General features: G+C 49.3%; 1 protein-coding gene across 1 annotated transcript in view; it reads right to left on the bottom strand.

Moving 5' to 3' along the window:
* The window catches only part of VWF (von Willebrand factor), a 183,061-nt gene that overhangs the window by 57,151 nt on the left and 109,541 nt on the right, over positions 1–16,369 (bottom strand). Inside the window, exons 28-34 of the mRNA XM_006170833.3 lie at positions 12,650–14,022; positions 11,245–11,361; positions 11,013–11,153; positions 10,579–10,722; positions 6,311–6,475; positions 5,381–5,424; positions 4,900–5,077 (exon numbers count right to left, since the gene is read on the bottom strand). Coding sequence (XP_006170895.1) covers positions 4,900–5,077; positions 5,381–5,424; positions 6,311–6,475; positions 10,579–10,722; positions 11,013–11,153; positions 11,245–11,361; positions 12,650–14,022 — 2,162 coding nt within the window. The remainder of the gene's footprint in view (positions 1–4,899; positions 5,078–5,380; positions 5,425–6,310; positions 6,476–10,578; positions 10,723–11,012; positions 11,154–11,244; positions 11,362–12,649; positions 14,023–16,369) is intronic.

The raw sequence follows: 16,369 nt of genomic DNA, 5'->3' as shown, positions 1-16,369 counted from the left end.
TTTCACACACACACACGACCTGTTCAAATAAATTCAATAGTACAATCACAGTAGTACGGTAGTGTATGCTGCTAAAACACAGTTCTCCATAGTCTGGGACCACATAGGAGACCCAGGTGTCATTATTAGTCCAACCTAAAGGGCAGGTACAATGGTGTGTACCTGTAATCAGAGAGACTCAGAGAGGATGAAGCAGAAGGACAGCGAGTTTAAGGCTGGCCTGGACAATGTAGCAAGATCCTGTCTAAAGAAGTGCCAGGTACAGGCTGGCCTGAAGTCTAGTGGTTAACCAAATCCCACCTAGCTGACACTGGTTCAATTCTCAGCCCCAGTAGCTTGGGAAACATGATAGGTACATGGGCATGCACACCTAGAATCATAATGGGATGGAGAGATGGTGAGGAGACTGTAGCATGATTACTCCCCATTGGGGGTGCTTTCTTCATCTCCCACTCTCTGTCTCTCTGTCTTTTTTTTTTTTTTTTGAGAGAGAGATTTTCACTATAGAGCATGTGCACTCATCAGACAGACAAAGACATAGAGACAGAAAGTGAGAAATCACCCCCCGGGGGGATGGTCACGCCGCAATCCCTTCTCCTCCATTCTCCTCTCGGGATCTTGGGCACGCATGCACACGCGCCCGGCGTGAGTTTTAAGCCACCGGGTCCGGGACGTGAACCACAGTGGACTACGTGGGAGTCCAGCGACATAGCCATTACACTAACTGCTGGTTCCCTCTCTGTCTTTTTCTAAGGAATGTATACATTCTCTGGGAATTCAAAAAAAAAAATTGTTTAAAGCCAGGCATAGTGGCACATTACTATAGACCCAGCTTCCCACCTGGGAAGAGGATTCCAGCACGGTAAGACCCAGTCCTTAAAAAAAAAAAAAAAAAATTTCCAAAGTTGCAGGATACATAATTAACATACAAAAATCAGTTTATTTCTGTACACTAACAATGACCTGAGTACAAAAGAATGACATTGGACCTGTATCTTATACCACACACAAAAATCAACTCAAAATAAAACTTAAAAGACTTAAACGTAGGACCTGAAACTATAAAACTCATAAAAGAAAACATAGGGAGAAATTTCATAACATTTGTCTTGGCAATGGTTTCTTGGCTACAACACCAAAAGCACAGACAACAAAAGTAAAAATAGATCATTGGGATGGCATCAAACTAAAAAGCTTCTGTGCAGCAAAAGAAACAATCAACAAGGTAAAAAGGCAACCTATGGACAATATTTGCAAATCATATATTTAATAAGGAGTTAATATTTAAGTAGATAAAGAACTACAACTCAATAGCAAAAACAACAACAACAAAAAAAGTACCAGCCACAAACAACTCAATGTACAAACTGGCTAAAGGGCCGTCTCCATGCCATGGCGGTAATGCATTGCTTGAGTGAAGCAATGAATGAATGCCACATGATCAAAGTTTGAATCTCCATCTGACTGACCTGAACCTTGCTGGCACACATGCAAGTGGCCAGGATCTGATGGGCTGGGAAGACTAGAGAAGGGGGAATGCAGTGTGACCAGACTTTGTAGAGGGGGCTCCTATCTCTCTTGTCTATCATGACAATCTATCATAAATAAAGGCTGGGGAAGAGGAGTGGAGAATGGGCAATAGACTTCAACAGACATTTCTTCAAAGAAGACATAGAGAAAGTCAACAAGTATATAAGCAATATCCAATATTATTGATAATCAGGGAATGCAAATCAAAACCACAATGTGATATCACACATAACAGGATGACCATTATTTAAAAAAAAAATAGTAACAGATATGAAGGAGAATGTGGAGAAATTGGAACCCTTGCACGGTGTTGGTGGGAATGTAAAATGGTGGAGCTGCTATGGAAAACAGTAAGGAGATTTCTCAAGAAGTTAAAAATAGAACTACCATATGACCCAGCAATCTCATTTCTGGGTATTCCCCCAAAAGCATTGAAATTAGGACCTCAAAGAGCTATGTCTACTCTTAAGCTATTTGCAGTATTATTCACAATAGCCAAGAGACAAAAACAACCTAAATGTGCATCAATGGATAAATGCATTAAGGAAGTATGGTGTATATATAAATTGGAAAAAAAAATGCTTTAATGAGGGGAGATAAAGAGATAGGTCTCTTCGGGGCCAGCAGGTGGCATGGTGGTTAAGGTGCTGGACTCCCACACAGCCGACCATAGTTTGAGTCCTTGAAGATCATGCCAGGCACGTGTGCGTCTATGCCCAAAAATCCCAGGAGAAGAAAGGAAGCGAAGGGATTGTGGCATGGCCATGCACCCTGAAGGGTGATGGTGACTTCTCATTTCCCTCTCTCACTGTCTCTCTCCAGCGAGCATACTCACCTTCAAAAAGAAAAAGAAAGAAAAAAAAAAGAGAGAGAGAGAGAGGTATTTTCTCCAGGGTTTCACCATGCTGTGATCTCCCACCCTGGCCTCTCAGCTAGGCTTCCAGACACCAATTGCCACACCTGACATGGCTAGGCTGTTCTGGGATCGAAACCCAGGCTTTTCAGGCAGGGGCGGCATCACATGGCAGTGCCCTACTACCTGACCACTGTAGCTGAGCCCCAAAGGTGAAATATTAACCAGCTCTAAGAGAAGGAACTTCTTCCATATGTTACAGCACGGATGAACTCTGAGGATAGTATGCTGAGTGAAATAAGCCAGTCACAGAAGGGAAAACGCTTGAATTTGTTCACGTGAAGTAGCAAAAACAGTCAAACTCTTGGAAGCAAAAAGTAGAATGATGGCTGCAGGGAAGGGAGGGAAGCCAAAAGGGGGAGCTGTGTCCAGTGGGGCAGGGTTTTAGCCACGGACGAGTTCTAGAAATCTGCTGTACAACAATGAGCACCTAGCTAACACTGCTGTTTATACACTGGAAAATGTAGTAAGCGTGTAGATTTCATGTTATGTGATTTTTTCCATAATTTTTTTAAATGAAAAGAAAGGGGTACAGTAGGTGGTGTGGTGGTTAAGGCACTAAATTTCCACATGGCCAACCACAGTTCAAGTTCCAGACTCAGAGGCTTGAGGACTCCAGGCATGGGTGCATGTATCACCAAAATCCCAAGAAAATGGGGGAAAAGGGAATGAGGTGTGGTCATCCTCCCAGGAGGGTGATTTCTTGCTTTTTTCCCTTTCACACTCTGTCTCTCTCCTGCCAGGACACGTGCCCTATAGCAAATTTAAATAAATAAACATTTTTTTTTTTGAGAGAGAGATTTTTGCTATAGGGCACATATGTTTGCCAGAGAGACAGAAAGAGAAAAATCACCCCCTAGGGGGGATGGCCATACCACAATCCTTTCTCCTCCATTCTCCTCTCAGGATTTTGGGCATGCACACACATGCACTCAGCATGAGTTTCAGGTCACTGAGTCCAGGACTCAAACCAGAGTCAACCATGTGGAAGTCCAGCACCTTAACCACCATGCAACCTGCTGGTCCCACAAATAAACTTTTAAAGAAAAAGAGAACTTGTCAGGGACCAGCAGTTAGCATAATGGCTATGTCGCTGGGCTCCTATGCAGTCAACCATGGTTAAAGTCCCAGACCCAGTGGCTTAAGGGCGCATGTACATGCTCCCTTAGATCCTGAGAGGAGAATGGAGGAGAAGGGATTGCCGCGTGGCCATCCCCCCGGGGGGTGATTTCTCGCCTTCTGTCTCTCTGTCTTTCTGGCGAGCCCACGCGCCCTATAGCAAAAACCTCTCCCAAAAAAAGAAAAAGAGAACTTGTAATACAGGGTAAAGACTGGAGAGAGAGAAAGCCTATACGGAGCTGAAGCAGGGAAAAGCAGCAGCCAGTCAAAGGATATGACTATTATACCCAGAACTGAGCATCAGTGGGGCATGGCAAGAGAGCCTCTTAGGAAATCCTCATGCGAGCCGGCAGGAGAAAGAGGCTGCTGTAAACACCTGCAGACCAGAGCTGCAGAGACCTCGCACAGCAGCGCCAGACACACAGAACTGCAGATGCCCCGTCCAACCCCCTCCATGCTCATTTGGAGAGAAACTGACTACATACCCTTTCCTAGAAGCAAGCAGTCCACACTGGGACTAGAAGTGTATTAACTCTAATCAAGTTCAAGTTTTTGACTATTACACAAGAATGGACATCTAATTACCAAACAAGATTTTGTTTTATGACTTACGGTGACCATAAAATTCTTTATGAATGGAATAGAACTACCTTGAGGTCTGGTAAAGGCTCTGTCTAGGCCAGGAGGGAAATTTACCCCACTAAATAAGTTCTCAAGGGAGAGTAAAATCCAAGACAAGTTTTGGGTGTATCCCACAAGTCACCTCCATTCAACAGGGCAGTCATGGTCTATCCACCACAGAGCAGGCTCATTGTAAGGAGCCATTTCTCACAACAGTGAGGCAGAAGGCTAACAAGCTCCCTTGGGTGAAATGCTCTCCACAGGTTTACAAGAAATACTCATGAGTATACCCTCTTCTTACGCGGGGCCACCCTGCTGATACACTGTCATGCCAACCCCATACTACAGGAAAGGTCTAAGAGCTTTCTGAGGCATCTCTTCCACTGCTGTTCCCAAACAAGTGGATTCCTAAGGGTGGACTTGCCAATGGTCCAGCTGAGCACTGACCTCAGAGAAGCAATTGTTCCCTCTGGTTATGTACAACCCGGGAAGTACCTTCTGGAGACAGGAAGAAAGCAGTGATCGCCAACACCAGATTAGGATACATTCAGAGGGCACGGGAGGCAGGAGACGTGAGTGTTGCAAGGGGACCTGCATGTGTGGTTAAGGAGGGAAAGGGACCTTGCGGGCTAGCTGGCATCTGCTCTACCTCTCTGCACAACAAGCTAAAAGTATCGCCCTGTTGACATGACCTGCTGGGGAAGCAAAACACTTACAGGGGCAGGCCCAGCGGCAGCCACAGGTCTCTTCTACCCGAATAGGGGACTGGCTGTTGGGGCACGAAGGCCTCGGACCCCGGTCACAGTTGACCCGATGATTTTGCAGCATGGTCTGTCCATCAGGCAGGCAAGTCACTGTGTGGCACTGATCTGGCAAGGTCCAGACGTCCCCAGGCTGTCAAAGGAAAAGCCGGATTCAGGCAGGGAATGAGATGAGGCACTCTGACACTAAGCCCACCCACCAAACAACTAAGTACCAGGGGACACAGAGACCAGGGCTGCTCACAGCCCTAAACGGCAAGGAGGCTGAACATAAGACAGGAAGCAGGAAACAGAGATTTACAAGTAGATCCCCCAAAACAGAACATGGGTAAGAGGGAGAAGTGGGCTAAGATCAAAGGAAGGAACATGGACCAGTAGGAATGAGGGCCCCAAACGTGTATTTCTGCTCTTTCAAAGACCATGGAAAGGAACTCACCCTCTTCTCATTCCCATCCTCATCTATGCAAGTTCTGACAAACCCTGAAACAGACACAAATAAGACCTTAGTCCCCACCTGTCACCCCAGTGTTTCAGTCCATTCACAACATCTGCTTGGGCCATCTGGTCTAGGCTCTGACATCAACTCTGAAAAGAATCTAAAGGGCTATAACAATTAGTGATACAGGCTCAGGCTCACGAGGTTCAAGGTTAAAGGTCTGTGGTTTTCAGACATGCCTTGTGGTTATCAGTAACTACCATGGTAACCACAGTGATCATATGCCAAATCATTTCCTTCCATAAGGACATCACTGCCACCAATGGGGGGGGGTGCTGAAGGAGATGGGACAAGATCCTAGAAACCGAACAGAAATCTACTTGAAGATTCCTGCCAGGGCTCTATCATCTATTAATAGCAGGAAAGGGCAAGAACTCTGTAGTAGTAGGCTTTTATTTATAGCAATTATATTAAGGAAATTTAAAAAAAAGCCAAATTACTATTGTACTTTTCTTGAGTTTCTAACATAAAATCAGTTTAAATCATGGTACTTTGATATTGTATCCCATGTTGTTGTATTCCTAAAGTCTAGAGGATATGGGAAAAAATACCATGCATGATCTGTAAGATACTGGGGTTCCCTGATTATGTCTTCTGATTTTTCTGTCCAAGACCCGCCTGCACAAATAAGCAGGGGCTTTCTCTGCTAAAGTTGAGACGGACAATTAGAGTGAAAGGAGTACACCCAGAAAACTTGGAGGGTTGTGCCATACACTTTCCATGAGCAGAAACACTAAGGTTCTCATCTGTAGAGCCACATTCACTGAGGCCAAGGCTTACGCATGGACACCCTAGCATCTCTAGCATGGTGTTTTTGTTTGCGTGGGTTTCACAGATTTCAGGGGGAAAGAAAAGTATCCCAAGACTCACCAGAGCACAGTTTGTGGAGGAAAGAGTTGCTCAGGGTGACCATGGTGGGCAGGTCTTCAACTCGCTGCAGCTTCACCACATTAGAGCTGGCCTCCGGGCCCACCAAGGTTCTTAGCTGGGCCGCGTCATACTGATCCCCAATTCCAATGGGGAACACTGTCACTCCTAGAGTTACCAAAGGAACAAGAGAAGGTCTGCGGTCAGGGAGCTCAAATAGACTGGCCAAAAGCTATATGCAGCATCTATAGAGCCCAGTGTTCCCCAGACTGGCTGCATACACCAACTCAGTGAGGAAGCTGTTCAGCAGTCAATGGGATTAATGGGCCCCTACTCTGGGCCAGGTACTGGAGTACAGTGAGGATGCAGCAGCAGATCAAGTAGAGAAAGTCCTTGTCCCCTGTATGTAGGGAGCGCCTGAATCTGAGCAAACACATAGGCGACCTTTAAACAGGCAGAAACAGGGTTCTAAGTGCTATCTCTTCTAAGGCTAAACAAACACTATTAACATATGAATACTCAAGCTCTGGCTTTGTCTGCAAAGCTATATCCATTAAAGGAAGCCATAAGTTAATCAGAAAGGGCCCTAGATAGGAGAAAATTCAGAGAACTACAAGCCACCAGAGGTCTTCACGTCTTCAGTTGATTAACATCAGAAAACAACTGTTTGCTTTCCACTTCTCCTCCCCCTATTTTCTGCCCTTTAAAAGAATAAACCTGGGGATGGTTCTGGGTACCAGCTGCCTTCATCAGAGGAGTCAAAACCACCCTCCCTGCCTTTCTCTTCTTGTGTGTTTTGGTGTTTATTTTTATGTTTACTCGCTAATCCACAGCCGCCCCCCACCCAGGCCATACATTGAGCCATACGGGTCTTGGCACCTGTACCCCTGGAGCTTACAATAGGGAACACAAACAACCAACAACAGTAAATACTGCGTTGTCGGAAAAGTCATGGATGCATTTTTGCATAGGAAAACATAGAAAAATACATTGGGACATTTCCAATGATCTAATACATGCTGTGTCAGATGTAGAAAGTGCTTATCCCAACAAAGTGGGATAAGGAGGACAGCCACGCCCAGGGGCAGGGTGGGGCTACTACTTCACATCTGGTGGTTGACAAGTGTGTGGTGAACGATGGCATTGGGGCAAGGACCAGAAGTGAGGAAGGAAGGAACCAAGTCCTTCTCTGGGGAAGGAGAACAGCAAGCGCGAAGGCCCAGAGCAGGACAACTGCACGCTCCAGGGTGGCTACAGCCGAGCAAGCACCCAAAGGAGTGGGCGCGGATCACACGGAGCCTCAAGGACCCAGCACAGGCCTGCCGTGTTCTCTCTGTGAAGCAGAATGTCAGCGAAGACTACGGTGCAGAGGATGCCGTGGGCTGACCTCGATTTTCAAAGGCGCACTACAGCTACCGTGATGAGAATGAACTGCAGGCTAGAAGCTGAGGCTCTGTTAGAAAGTGTCTGAGTTATTCCAGGGATACACCAGGCATGGCTGCATGTGCCTGTGATCCCAGCCAATCAGGAAGCTGGAGCAAGCCAATGGTGACACAGCAAGACCCTGTCCAAAACGCCTATCTCTGTCTCTCTCCTTTTCCCTCTTTCTCTCAGAAAAAAAAAGTATATGCATAACATATACACGCACACATATATGTAAAAAGAAAACAGTAAAGCTAAGCGAGTGATAAAGGGGGTCAAAGCTGGGGTGCGGGGAATACTGTGTGGAATACTGTGTTTCTTGATGTGCTTTCTTGATGGAGGAATTTCTTGTGATTTCTTGATTTGTTGATAGATTGCACAGGATACGAGAGAACAAGTGGAATCAAGGATGCTGACTTTTTGACCTGAACAACCGGGACCGCTCTTTTCTAAGATGAGAAAGACTGCAGGAAGAGGATTTGGGTATGAAAGGCAGGAGTGTGAGGTGAAAGGGCAAGGCTGGAGATGAGCATTTTGAAGTCAGTGGTGTATAAATAATTTAGACCACCGAGGGCGAGTGTGAGGTGAGCCCAGGGTACGTGCATGTCCATCCCAGACGAGGCACTGAGGCTCTGTGTGACCAAGTGACCCATCCTGACCACGTCTGTCCCTCGAGATCACAACTGCCTCCTTTCCCGACGAAAGGCTTTCTTTGGATTCTTGACACTGTTAAACTAAACTATTTTGGCCTAAAACAGCCGCTGTACTCCCACACTTGGGTTCCTATGGATAAGCGGAAATCGAACAGGTTAGGCTATTTTTTTTTTTTTTGGAGAGGTTTTTGCTATCGGGCGCGTGCACTCGCCAGACAGAGAGAGAAAGAGAGACAGAAACTGAGAAATCACCCCCCAGGGGGGATGGTCACGCCACAATCCTTTCCCCTCCATTCTCCTCTTGGGATCTTGGGCACGCACGCACACGTGCCCGGTGTGAGTTTTAAGCCACCGGGTCCGGGATGCGAACCGCAGTCGCCTACGTGGGAGACTAGTGACATAGCCATTACGCTAACTGCGGGTTCCCAGGTTAGGCTATTTTTCTGAGCCCGTTACTAAGTTACAGCCAATCACAGCAGCTAGACTTCAGTCAATCACAGGCATCCCGCCTTTTAAGTCATGCTGCAGACAAACTTATGTATGTAACTTAATACGTAACGAATGACTTCTCTGCCTCGCTCGCTCTCGCTCACATTTTGTGTACGACACTTTCCTGTTCTGCCAACTTAAAAGGTCAAGTTAACCACAAGGCTGGTCAGAGTTGTCAGAAGTCCAGGGACAATTCTTCAGTTTAAATTGTGTTAAAATTTACTCTATTAAAACTCTATTAAATTGGCTGGTTTATTTTTCTTTTAACAGCACTGAAGGAGAAAAATTACCATCTCGAAATTCCCCAATTCAAGGGGTTGGCAGGTGATGTGGTGGTTAGAGTGCTGGACTCCCACATGGTCAACCATGGTTCAAGTCCCAGACCTAGAAGCTTGCTTTCTCACTCGCCCTCTGTGTCTGTGTGTGTGTGTCTCTTTCTGTCTCTCTCTGGTCAAAATTTTAAAATAATGATGATGATGATGATGTGAATAAAATTAAATAAAATAATTATTTGTTTAAAATTCCCTAAATCAGTTCTGAAGAAAGTTCTAACCATTTGCAATTTGCTTAAGGTTAGAATCGATTTTCTACTAGTGACTATTCAGCTCTTGTGAGTTTGCTGTCATCCAAACTGACATCCTTTACTGCTTTGTGTCCGTTTCCCTAAAATAATGGGTTTCCTACATGTATTACTTTCATTTACTCAAAAACCATTAACTGGTCACCTATTTTGTGCATCGTGCAAAATTTTGCTCTTACCTTGAAAGTAGTTTATGTGGGAGACACGTATGTAATGAAACATACAGTATAAATGTGATTTGCACATGTAAAGCAATTCAAATGTGGCACAGAGAATAGAGTGAACAACTTTTTCAGGAAAGAATACCAGGAATATGGCAGGATTTTGAAAACTTAATGGGTGGCCTCAAGGTGACTAATAGCACACCCTCCTCATCCAGACCTCCCTTACAACGCCACCTGTCCCAGCTCAGGCTCTGCCACTGTTTACAACACGTGCTCACGGGGCTCCTAGGCTGGGTCACGCCTGCAGCCTTCCTCTTCCTGAAACAGCATGCTCTCTTGTCCATCAGCCCTGTACCAGGAAGAGCTGTGAAAATGCTCTAGGGCATAGCATTTGCATGAGAGACCAAGGACACCACGGTGTGTTGGAGGTATGGGAACAAGTGCAAGCGTGGCTGCATTAAGGGTTACAGTCTAGAACATGCAGACGAGTACAGATAGACACACACGGACTATTGTTTGGTTTCCAAAACACAAAGTGACTGGGCAATTTCCTGCTCTTTGAATCTAAGCTACAAGTGGGTAATTAAGTATATTTAAAATTGGGACCGACAGATGGCATAATGGTTACTTCACTGGACTCCCCAGGTAGTCAACCAGGGTTCAAGTCCCAGACCTGGCAGCTAAAAACTCATGCTGGGTGCATGTGCGTGCATGCCCAAAATCCCAAGAGGAAAATGGTGGAGAAGAGACTGCAGCATGGCCATTCTCCGCTGGAGGTTGATTTCTATTTCTCGCTTTCTGTCTCTCTCTGTCTCTCTGGTAAGTGTACATGCCCTATAGCAAAACTCTCTCTAAAATAAGCAAATAAATTAAATTAAATCAACCATAACATCCCAAAGTAATTCCCACCCTCTTCCAGTCCTGTCATTTCAAGAGTCTCGAGGTGATACACTGGACACTCACGGTTGGCCCTGGCGGCGGCAGCTGCTGCAGCCACAGAATCCCTGGAGACACCCGTGACGAGGACAACGACCGCCTTAGCAGCTGCAGGCCTGGCCCCATGGATTTCCGAGGTGATGTACCGCACAGCAAAGCCCAGTGCGTCCCCTGAGAACGGAGATCAGACCACACGTGTCAGCTCTGAATGTGACGAATAGTGTTCCAATGCCAGGTGGTGGATCTGCTCATGGTGGATCCTTAAGTTGTTCAAAAGCTGAGCAATTCAGAGGCTCCAAAGCATGCACAGCTGAGCTCTGGAAGGGCTCCGAAAAAGCATCTAACCCCCACTTTATAGGAGAAGAAACCAGGGCCAAGGAGCAAGCGACTGGCCACCCATCCCTTAGGCCACGAATTAGGACGAGGGCAGGTCTGCCTCCAGCCCGTGGCATCAACGTTACCAATTTGGCTGGAGCCTCCCTCCCGCTGCATGAGGTCCACGAGGCCCAGTAAGTGGGCTCTGTCCTGGACCACGTTCCACGGCACGTCGATGGTGGTGATGCTCCCGTACTGCAGCACTGACACCTGAGTGAGATGAGGCCCTGCCGGCAAAGACGAAAGGGGATCGTGAGAACCAAGTGGAGCCCCGAGAAGGGCCGGTTCCTCACCCGCTGCTACGGGCGCACCACTCACCTATGTTGGCTTTTGAAATGAAAGCCTTGGCAAAGTTCTTCATTTCATCAAAGTAAGAAGCTGGAGAGTTGGAGGAGCCATCCAGGAGGAGGACCACATCCAGGGGCTGGCTGCAGGCTGCAAAGAGGATGGGAGAGTGAGAGCACAGGAGCCGGCAGGGGTTCCGGACGCCAGGCCCAGGGCATCCCCAACCACGCCCAGTGCCATGGCAACTTGGGCAGGGAGGAGAGGAAAGGGGAGCTGAAACTCCTGGGCTCGTGAGCACCTCCATTTTGGCAGCACTGAGAAGACTCCCATTCCACCCAAAGGCAGCCTGAATGCCTACAGATGAAAGCAAGAGGCATCTACTCCCTTGGGCCCAGGAGACTGCCGGTCTATAGAACTGGGTGCCATGGTGGAGTGGCCAAACAAGGAATGGGGACAGCCGTCTCTCTAGAAAGCGAGCTTGTGCATTCGCAGGTCTTACAGAGTGGGTGAGGGCACGAGGAGGTATTCCAGCTACAATGCCAAGGGCTCGTACTAACACTCCAGCACATTCGGAGATCTGGTAAGATGGCGTGGATGCTGTTCTTGGCAGAAATACCACAAGAATGTAAATCTATCTGTAGCTCTGTTTAAAGACAAAGAAACTAAAGCACTGGCCTCCGCTGTGAGATCGAGAAACACGTAAAACCCTAGTTGTTCTTGGATAGTCCCACACACGTCAAAGAAAGGTGTTCGAGAACTAGGCGCTGACCAGACACCACTGCTGGCTGCAAAGACGTCATAGCGGCCGCGGTGACGGGCGAGTTGTGAGCATTGGCCGTGTGCCAGATGCTGTTTTAAGAATGTCAGAAGTAGGTGCTTTGCTGTCCCCGTTTTTCAGATGAGACTGATGTATAAGCACTTCCCCCAACTTCCCAGCCTGCAAGCAGCAGAGGTAAGGCTCATGCTAAGGCAGTGCAGCTCCAAAATCTGGGCATGTAACCTGCTGCCTGTCACCTGACTTTCTATGGCCCCAAGGAGTGGGGGCTCCTTAAAAGCATTTCATCAACTCAGTGCAGTCAAAAGGAGCCATCAGTCACCACGTTTAACAGAGGTCATCCTCGGGGAAGAGAGCGGGAGTGCGTGGGGATTCAGCTGTGGGACAAAGTAAGGCTTGCACTGTCCCGCCACCTCCTGGGGTTGTTTTAGCTATGGGCTTGCGTTACCTTTGGGCTTCCAAGACCCTCCCCCATATGAGAATCATAAAGTATCTCATTGCCTGGCAGGTGAGGAATCGCAGCACCTGGAAGGCGAGAGCCGACCGAGGCCACAGAGCAGAGAAGTTGGGATCAGAACCCAAGGGTCACACCCCTGCAGGATGCACACGGCAGCACCAAGGCCACCGCCAGCCCTCCCTCCCGCACAGGAGGGGCCAGCTTACCGGGAGCAGGGGGCAGGGTGGGGATCTTCAGCCCCTCCCCAGAGCAGCAGCTCTGCAGCACCAAGTCAGGAGCCTCTCTGGGGAGCGTCTCAAAGTCCTGGATGAGGATGGGGGCATTGGGCCAGCCGATCCTCTCCAACTCCTGTACGTCCGCGTGAGGGCCGACTCCGATGGGCACCACCTGGATGTCTCCGGGGAGCCGCACGATCTCGTCGGAGGCGGGGTTTCCTGTGACCATGTAGACCAGGTTGGGTGCTTGCTCCCGGTCCCCCTGGCTGGCCGAGAAGCTGTGCTCGGACAGATACTGCAGGGCCAGCCCCGTGTTGGTCACGTTGCCGCCCTGGAAGCGGATCTCCCGCACCCGCTGCAGGATGTCCACCTTGGACTGCGCCTGGCTGAAAGTGTACCCTGCGGTCACCACGTAGGAGTACTGCAGCACCGTGACGTGGATGCCATCCTGGCCCACGTCCATCCGCTGAATCACCTCCTCCACGAACTCCTTGCTCCTGTTGAAGTTGGCTTCCCCGATTTTGTCCGACCCCTCCAGGACAAACACCACGTCCAGAACCATGGAGTTCCTCTTGGGTCCTAGGGGTGAAACCTGCAAGAGCCCCGGGTTCACCGTGACCTGTGCCGCGCTGGGGGGCCGGGTGGGTGCAGGGGGCTCGGGGGCCAGGTCACAGAGGTAGCTGATGATCTCATCCCTCCGCTGCTCCAGCTCATCCACACCACTGAGCAGGAAGGCCTTGTTCTCGGGGGCCTGCTTCTCGATGAGGCGGATCTGCCTGAGGTTGGTGTGCGGCCCAATGCTCACTGGGACCATGACGACCTTCTTCTTCTTTAGGCCCTGTACGTAGCGGACCAAGTTCCGGGCCATCCCTGGGGCCTCCTGGCTGGCCGTCAGGAGCAGAGCGACTCGGGAGGCCTCGGGGCGGTCGATGTTGCCGAAGATTTGGAACAGCGTGTACTTGAGGACCTCGCTGATGGAGGCCACCTGGCTGCCCGCATACCGCACCTGGCTGGCGATGCGCCGCAGCTCCGAGGGCCGCTTCCGGTCCTTGAGGTCGATGTAGGAGTGGGAGCCGTCGTGGTACTCCACCACGGCCACACGGATCCACTTCTGCGAGATGTGCAGCCGCTCCATCATGTCCACCACGAAGCCCTTCAGCACCTCGAACTCTGCTTCTGACAGCTTGGAGGAGCCGTCCAGCAGGAAGACCAGGTCCAGCAGCCTGCTGCAGTGGAAGCTGTGCAGGGGCGGCTCAGGGGTGTCCTCCACGTACAGGGTGGTGGGGCTCACCGGGACAACGGTGGGGGGCAGGCCTCCTGGTTTCTGGCAGGCTTCACAGGTGAGGTTGACACCATCACAGTGACTGCGGCAGAGGGAAGAACCCAAAAAAAAAAAAAAAAAAAAAACTCAGAAAGGATCTCAGGCACTGCTTAGCCCTACCCGGAGAGCCACTATCATAGTCCCAGAGACCTGCCTGTCTGGAACCCCAAAGTCAAGCTCCCAAGAACATTCTCCACCCAAATGAGATGTCATTTTTTTTTAATTTGCTATAGGCCACTTGTGCTTGTCAGAGAGAGACAGTGAGGGAGGGAGAGAGAAAGTGAGAAAGCACCCCCAGGTGGCATGGCCTTGCTACAATCCCTTCTCCTCTCAGGATTTTGGCCATGCACACACACGTATCCAGTATGTTTTTCAAAGCGCTGGGTCCAGGGCTCGAGCCACACAGTTGGCCATGTGGGATCCAGCCGCCTTCATCACCACACCACCTGGCTGGCCCAAGATGTCATTTTCTAACATATGTCCCCAACAGTACACAGAAGCACACACCCCTCCCCACCCCCAGAGCAGAGGCTTCCCTTGATTCTAAAAGCCAAAGCTTTAATCATCCCAGGACCTGAAAACGACTCTTGTCATTCTAGGCCATCCACAAAACTATTCTGTATTGATTTCTTTTGAACCTATGTATGTAGCAACATGGATATTTCATTATAGTCCAAACTTTCTTACGAGTATTGCCAAGGACAAATTTTGTTCTAAAGTACTGGTGTTGACCAGGACTTGCAAATGTTCTCCTGAAGATCAATGCTTTATTTGTTTTAACAGAACGCATGCTGTATGATTCCGTACCATGTTTAGTACGGCCAGTAGTAAGGGAGAGAGGAAAAGCTGGAGTAAGGACATTTTGGGAAGATACATAAGGAGTCAAAGTCCCGGCTCTACCTCGCAGAACAAAGGACTCGGGAGCAGTAGACAGGAGCAGACACCCCAGCTGGAAAAGCGTGTCTACTTCATTCATTCCTCCGACAGACACGTGGTGAGCAATTACGTGTAGGACGCTAGACAGGCCTGTGCTAGCCCGGAGCACACACCACAAACCGCCTCAGCATCACCGGCCCACCCACGAACTCCTACACTGCAGCCACATCCCTGCGCTCTCTGGTCACTTCACCTTTCACCACCGTCCTGGGAAGTGGCATGATGTGCCAGACCCAGGGGAGGTCAAGCCACTCGTGGGGAAGGCCCCTCCGGGCTAAGAACCCCCGTGTGTACTCCTAGCCTTTCAGCAACTGGCCTTCTGCACTCCCAGCATGGCCATGAGGGCAGCAGTGCCCTGAGCCCTGGGAAGTGACCCCTGTGGCTTCAGCTGCAGGTGATGTCCCCAGGCTGCTGTGGCACCGCTGTCCACACCCTGTGTGCTCCCTCGCAGGCGCCATGTCGGGCCATTCATTTTAAGGCCTCTGGGCTCACATGTCCTCCTGGCTCAGAAGGCCAAGCCAGCCTCAGGCTCCCCCATTCTCTTCCTCACGGCCTCCGGATCAGCCCGAGGAGAGTGGGCAGGCAGGGATTCCCTGGGCAGTGAACCCCGACTTCCTCATGACCACACGATTGCCTGCCTCGAGCCCTGTGAACAGTGCATGAGCGGCTTTCTAGTCTCCTGTATTCGAGGTGCGAGCACCTGTTTGCACAGATGGTGTGGCAGGATCTGACTCTGGCAGCCATGGCCAGAGCCCCCGCCCCAGAGAACTGACGTTCTCAAGTTTAAGTTCCCAGAAGGCCTGATCGATGAGGAGTGGTGTTGAGCATACTCACACTGTCATGAATGTTCCCTGCTCACACGCAGGACTTCGGAAAGCCCAGTGCTCACTCCGAGGGTACCTCTCACCCCCCAAAGGCTTGTCTTCCAGACTCAGTTGCAGGGAGAGTCCAGGGAGACAGGAGCAGGTGTCTCCCTCCCTGGCATGAAAGCCACAGCCATGACGTTGACCGAGATCCTGGCATGTCCACGTAATGCTGACAGGTCAGGGGCTCCATCTCACTTTCCTTGCCTGTATTCCCATCTCCAGTGAAAAGGAAATCTGACTTTGATAGACATCTGCCCTCAGACTAGATGTGACCTCCAGGGACAGTAACAGGCTGTACCCTGCCTTCAGCTAGAAAAGGTAAAAACCTCTTAAGATATTTGGGTGGGGGGTAAGAGAAATCTAGTCTGTCCTTAGAGAAAGAAAAGCAAATATGAGAAACAAACTGAACAATAAAATAATCAATTAAAAAAACTAAATAGGGACGGGACCAGCAGTTAGCGTAATGGCTATGTCGCTGGACTCCCATGTAGTCAACTGCCCGGTGGCTTAAAACTCACACTGGGCGTGTGTGTGTGCATGCGTGCCCAAGATCCCAAGAGGAGAAAAAAAAAAAACTAAATAGGAACA

Source organism: Tupaia chinensis, unplaced genomic scaffold, assembly GCF_000334495.1.
Source record: "Tupaia chinensis unplaced genomic scaffold, TupChi_1.0 Scaffold149011_1, whole genome shotgun sequence".
NCBI classification, from domain to species: Eukaryota; Metazoa; Chordata; class Mammalia; order Scandentia; family Tupaiidae; genus Tupaia; species Tupaia belangeri.
The sequence above is the reverse complement of the archived record's forward strand: the minus strand, read 5'-3'. Positions and strand labels throughout refer to the sequence as shown.